This window comes from Gallinula chloropus (genome assembly GCF_964237585.1).
Source record: "Gallinula chloropus genome assembly, chromosome: 4".
Classification (NCBI taxonomy): Eukaryota; Metazoa; Chordata; class Aves; order Gruiformes; family Rallidae; genus Gallinula; species Gallinula chloropus.
In genome coordinates, this window is record NC_140088.1 from 67,265,506 (window position 1) to 67,271,882 (window position 6,377).

Sequence of the window (6,377 nt, forward strand, 5' to 3'; positions counted from 1 at the left end):
CCCGGGGAGGCAGAGGGCCGTACCCGCATTTACCGGAGCCTCCGGGGTCGGGGTTTAGCCGGCCGACGGCCCGGCGAGGAAGGGAATGGATGTTTCCCTCGCCGGGCGCGACGGAGCATCCCGAGCGGAGGCAGCGATGGGGAGCGACGGGTGCTGGCGGGCGACCGTTCCCGCTGCCCGGTGCGGGGCGCTGCGCGCCCCAGGCGCTCCCCGACGCCCATCGCCCGCTCCGTACCGTCGGGCGCGGGGCGTCCGCCAGACTTTCGCCTCCCCGGGAGGGGCGGGGCGGGACCGCGCGTGCCACCGGTCCCGGGTCCCTCCCCCCACCCCAAACCTCCAACCTCCGCTCCCCCGCGCCGTGCGCCGGGCGGGCCGCGCCCCGCTCGCCATTGGCTCCCCGCACGCGCCGGCCCCCGCGCGCGCGCCATTGGCCGCGCCGACACGCGACCGGCGCGAGTGGAGGGCGGGCGGCGGGAGGGGTGGGGCGCGAGGGAGGGAAGGGGGAGAGCGGGGGGGGGGACCCCGGCGCGTGCCGCTCCTTAAAGGGGGGCGCGGCGCCCGGCCGACACCGGAGACGTCGGGCCGCCACGCGCGAGGCAGGCGGGCACCGCCGCGAGCCGCCCCGGCCCTGCCCCCATGGGCGCGCGGCGCCCGCACTAGAGCCATGAGCCTGCCGCGAGCCGCCTGGGCTGAGGGCGTACGGGAGCTGGGGGCGCCGGAGCCGCCGCTGGGGCCCGAGGCCGGCGGCTGCGGCTTCGCCCCGGGCTGGCTGGGCGTGTGCTGCGCCGCACGCCTGCCCGCCGCTTCTCCCCGCTACCTGCTGCCCGGGGAGGAGGAGGAGGCGGCGGAGGGGAGCGCGGCGCGGGGCGGCGGGAGCAGCCCCGGCGGGGCGCGGGGCGCGGCGACGGGCAGCGGGCGGCCGCGGGGCGGCGGCGGGCCCGGCTTGCGGGCGCAGGTGAGCGGCGTGCAGAAGCAGCGGCGGCTGGCGGCCAACGCGCGGGAGCGGCGGCGGATGCACGGGCTGAACCACGCCTTCGACCAGCTGCGCAATGTCATCCCCTCCTTCAACAACGACAAGAAGCTCTCCAAGTACGAGACGCTGCAGATGGCGCAGATCTACATCAGCGCCCTGGCCGAGCTGCTGCACAGCCCCGCCGCGCCCCCCGATGCCCCCGGAAAAGCCGAGCACCGCGGGGCTCCCTTCGAGCCGCCCTGCGCCGCCGGGGCCGGCCCGCCACCGGGGCCGCCGCCGGGGCCGCAGCCGGGGCCGCCGAGAGCTTCGCCCCCCGGGCATGGCAGGACTCGCTTCCCCCCGCCGCCAGCCGCGGGGGGTTATTCCGTGCAGCTCGACCCGCTGCACTTCCCCTCCTTTGCGGAGGGCGCCCTGATGGGACAGAGAGCCCCTTCCCCCGCCCTCCTCATGCCGCAGCCCGGGCAGCCGCCGCAGGAGAGGAGCAAAACGTCGCCCCGGTCCCACAGGAGCGACGGGGAGTTCTCGCCCCGCTCCCACTACAGCGACTCGGACGAGGCCAGCTAGAGCGGGCGCCGCCGGCCGCATCGCACACGCACCCACGCAACCGCCCCTCGGAGCACGGACTCCGCCGCGGGGCGGGCAGCCGTCCGCGGTGCCGTCTCGGGTGGCGTCGACTCCCCCCGGTCGCTTTGAAATCCGCCCCCTCTTCTCCCACCCCCGGGCAGCTCCTGGGTTTGTCCAGGGAATTGACTGTTGGCGAATGACTGTAGCCGCCCTATCTGTCGGGGTCGGTGGGGTTTGGGTTGGGTTCTTTTTCGTTTATTTTTAGTTACCACTTTCAAAGTTTATTTTGCCTAGAAGTCGTTGTCGTTCCCTCCTGCCAACACGCCACCTTACAGCGCGGAGCCCGACTTGCGCCGCCGGCGAGCAGATGATGCACAAGGAGAAAGTCTGGCCACGTCGTCGCTGCCACCCGACGGCCGGGGGTGCCGCCGGCGCCCTCCCACCCGGGCGCGCACCCGCGCTCGCACCCGGGAGCGTCTTTCGGGACACCGTGCCTGCCCCGGGCCGTACTGTCGTGGGGAAACACACACACAGCACACACATACACACAATTTTAAATGACGCGCCGTCTGTCCTGTAAATAGCGGCGAAAAGGTGGATTTTCCTTAGAGCATCACGTCGGCGTCTTTTGGGGGGAAACTTGGCGCAAGCACTTTATCAGCGGCTGGAGATCCGGTTTCAAGAGGAAAGCTACTAACTGCCAATTGGAGACCAATATTTAATTAAGCCACTTAATCCTAAGGCTCTCTCAAAAACGAAAACTGTTTTGTCGTGTCAAACTTTTATGTCCGTTTTATTTTGCTTTTGTGGTAATAGGAAACGTATTTATTATGGAGTGTTTGCTACTATTTCTGCTTCTCTTTTTTTTTAAAAAAAACCCCTTTTCTACGACGAGAATCGTTTATTTTAATTTTAGCAAAGCCAGCTGCCATTGTTTTATGTATTTTAATTTTGAAAAAATTTTTGAACTCAAATAAACGTGGAAAAAAACCCAAAAAAACCAACCAAACCAACCAACCCAACCCCAAAAGCAGCCTGTAACCGCGGGCGGGTTTAGCTTTTCCTCCTCGCATGCCCCGAACCGGGGTGGTGTCAAGCCTAGAGGTGGAGGGTGAGCGGGACACCTCCGAGAGCCGATGCTCCTGGGAACCGGCAGTCCCCGCAGACTGAGCGGGACGCCCCGGCTTCCATCGGAGGGACCGCGCGGCCCCCGGGGCCGGTGGGTCTGTGCCCCGCGTGGAGCACCGTTGCCTCACGCGGATCGGGTCCCATCACCGTTCCCAGCTGAGCAGGGGTAATCGCAACAAGTGCAAGGTGAGGGGCTTGGCGCTGCTCAGTAGCTGCCTGCCTCCGCACCGCAGCTCGAAACGCATCGTTTCCTTCTCGCTCGCCCCTCCGGTCGGGGGCAGGAGCTGATACCCCCACGGAGCCTCGCCTGTCTCGCAGGGGGAGGCGTAAGCCGCGCGGATAAGTCTGGGAGCGGACGGGTTTGGGGGACGCGCGAGAAGCAGGGCGTTTCGTTGGGGATCAGGATGTGCCCCCCAGGCTCGGGTTAAAGCCCCGGATGGGGCTGATGCTTTGACAAGTCTGCCCATGACACCAGAGCCGGGGCTAAACCGGAGCTGTGCCGGCGTCCCGCTGAGTTCAGCGTGTGACACGTGGGAAGTGGGGGGTGTCTAAAGGGCGATCATTTAACCAGGTGCGGCTGGGAGCGAGCAGCCCCCGCAGGAGCAGAGCCCGTGAGAGTGTCGCTTTCCCCTGCGGAAACCGGGCACCTGCCCCGCCGGTAACCCCGGGCTGCCGCCGTGCCCTGCCCTGCCCGCCACAAGCACCCGCGGACGCCGCTGCCGCTCTCCGTACCTGCCGAGGTGGGGTACGGTCCCGCAGGGTGAAAAGTTTATCGGCGGGGTCATTTCCCTTCCTCAAAGACAGACAGATTTTCCGGAGTGGGTCACTTTTGGTTTACAACATTTATTTCTGGGCTCTGGGAGCCGCTCTCTCTTCTTGGGGTGCACGCACGGGGTGATGCGGCGGAGTAAAGCATCAGTTTTGAGGGGGCTCTGGGGATGTTGTTTTGGTTATTTGTTTTGGGTATGTGCCCAGCGCGGGTGAAGCGGCTGCCGCCGAGACTGGGCACAGCACCCCGCGTGAAGGGGGCCGGCGTGCCGGTGGGGTGTCCGTGGATTGAAGGGGTGCGCCCAGCCTCCCGCGGCCCCGACGTCCCGGACCGCTGCCTCTGCGGCTGCGGACACGCGGAGGGGTTGACAATAGCTGATCAAAATCCTCCCCGCTGCCCAGGACGGGGTCCCTTCCCCCGGCAGATGAGCGCACCGCATGGCGCTGTTGGTGACCGCGCAGCACTCGCTGTCTGAGTGTCTTTTTCTTTTTTTTTTTTTTTTTTTTTTTTAACACTTCTTTGAAAGAGATACCCAGCCGCATTTCCATTTTAAGGTTCAGCTATAGAGTTTGCATAACAACCGTTTGGCAGCCCCTCACCCCCCCACCCTCACCCCCGCCCCACCACTCCGTTAACAAGCTGTAACGTATAGCTGCAGGTTGCTATAATCTCATTAATATTTTGGAAACTTGAATATTGAGTATTTCAGACTGCTCATTCCCCATATGCCAGGCCACTCCCGCTATGCTGGCTGGTTCCTTTCTCTCCATTATTAGCAATTAGCTCCTACCTTCCAAAGTCAGATCCAAGTATCCAAGATACTAGCAAAGGAATCAACTATGTGTTGCAAGCTAAGCATGCTTAATATCTCCCAAACAAACAAAGAGACAACATTTCTTTAAGTAATGAAGATGGATAAATCGCTTTATTGAGCTTGCGACAGTATTTGTTTCGCACAGACTAGCGCAAAGTTTTGTAACCGGAGCGGGGACGCGCATCAGCCCCTGGAAGCGCTTTCGCTCCGTTTGCTTCTTCGTGGGGTTTTACCATCTTAAAGGAACTTTTATTAGGAAAGGGCGAGTCAGACGCACACTACCCGAGCGTTAAATTTTGGCTGAACGCTGAATATTCTTCGGGGTGTGCAAAACGACCGAGGGGGTGTTGGGGAGGGTGGAGGGGTGGCTGGGGCGGGGGCGGGTGGGGGAGGTGGTCGCCTTTGTGCCAGAGGCGCACGGCGGCTCCGTTGCCCTGCGATCCCGGGTCGCCGCGGGCTCCGGTGCGGGGCTCTGCTCGCCCGTTTCGGCGGCGGGGTTTAGGGCCGGATTTTGGGGGAGCCGGAGGGGCGCGAGGCGAGGCGGTGGCGGGGCGAGTTTGCAGCGCGGCGGCCGGAGCGCATCGCTGCCTTGCAGCTCTCCTGCTGCTGTTTGCTCAACCTCTGGCCTCGGGGAGGAGGAGGGAGGGAAGGGGGAGAAAGAGTTAAACCAAAAAAGCGCAGGGACCGGAGGAAGGGGGGAAGCTGGCCGTGGGGCCAGTGCTTCTTAATTAGAGCGGGGCGGACAATGCGATGGGGCGGACAATGGGGGGGCAGGGGGGCTGAGGGGCGGAGTGGGGGGGGGGGGTCTGGCCTCGCTCCCGGCCGCGGTGCGCAGTGTCTGGAGCGGAGCACGCGTTGTCAGCTGGTGAGCGCAGCGGCCTTTCAGGCGGCTCCCCAGGGAGCTGCGCGCCCGCGGTGAGCTCCATCGTCACCCCCTCCCCTCCATCATCATCTTCACCGGCCTTCTCCTCCTCGGCGGCCCCCCACCCCGGCCGAGCACAACAGCCAGCATTCAAGCCCCCTTCCCTCCCTCCCCTCGCACAACAGCAGCGCAGTGGCAGCCACGCCACCTCCCAGCAACCAGCAGCACGCGAGGGCACCGCCGGGGCACCTGAAAGAGTCAAAGCCAAAGAAAGGGAGACAAAGGAGGAGAAAAGGATACGCAGGAACGGCCCAGCGTGCCTGCTCCGGCAGCGCGGAGAGGCAGGCGCCCGCAGAGGGACGGGCGATCCCACGCGGGGGCCGTCACGGACGTGCACACGCGTGGATGCATGCACACACACGTGCGCACGCTCACAGGGGTCCGGACCTGCAACAGGGATGGAGAGACCCCGCTTGTGTCTTGTCCTACCGTCCAGGAGCAAGGGGAAGCGCCCCGGCCCCTCTCTGCCCCACAGCCCCCGGCCCCGCGTGGGGCATCTCCCGGCTTGGGCTCCGGTGCGCACCCCTCGACACGGGTGGCCCCACATCTGACACTGCCGCCCGCGGCACCGACCCCGGCACCCGTCAGAAGCCATCCTTGAGTCCGGCCGCCCGCAGTCACATCTGCCCGGGACGTGCAAGTCCGGGAGAGCGGGGAGAGAAAGGGGGCAAGAGGGCGGCTTGTGCGTGGGTGAGACGGGGACCCTGCCAGCCCAGCGTGGGGACCATCCGCTCCGCGGGCAGCCCAGTCCCTCGGGGACAAGGGGGCAAGTTGTCTGGCCCTAGCAGAATCCTTACAGCGCTGCAAGCAGCTGTGCCCGGGGCTGGGTGTCCGGCGGGGACGGGACCGGGGCGCATAGTGCGCAGCCCTCCTGAAGCTGGGGCTCCCCAGAAAGCCGTACGCTGCCCTGCCGCTATCTCCCCGTTTAACTTCAGTCTGAGCTTCCCAAAGAGCTTCTTTTCAAAGCTTCTGCACCCCCTTTCCCGAGGAGTTAGATGAGAACGCGGCTCCGCTGGCTGCGCTGCCCTTCCTTGTGCGGTGAGGGCCCTGCCTTCTTCGGCGTTAGCCATCCCAGGCTGCCCCGGAGCGGAGAAGACAGAGAGGCCTCTTCTGAAGTGCTATCAAATGGCACAGGATGCCTTTGGGAGCCCAGCCAAGGCGTGTCAAAGGCGGTTTGAGCGGCGAGGCATTTAAACGCTACAATGGG

General features: G+C 65.1%; 1 protein-coding gene across 1 annotated transcript; it reads left to right on the plus strand.

The window, feature by feature from the left end:
- Nucleotides 1-664: 664 nt before the first annotated feature.
- On the plus strand, nt 665-1,537 carry ATOH1 (atonal bHLH transcription factor 1; the record flags this gene model as incomplete). The annotated part of the gene is made up of 1 exon (XM_084263119.1): nt 665-1,537. The coding sequence occupies one exon, from the start codon at nt 665-667 to the stop codon at nt 1,535-1,537; it is 873 nt and encodes a 290-aa protein (XP_084119245.1).
- Between the last annotated feature and the right edge of the window lie 4,840 nt (nt 1,538-6,377).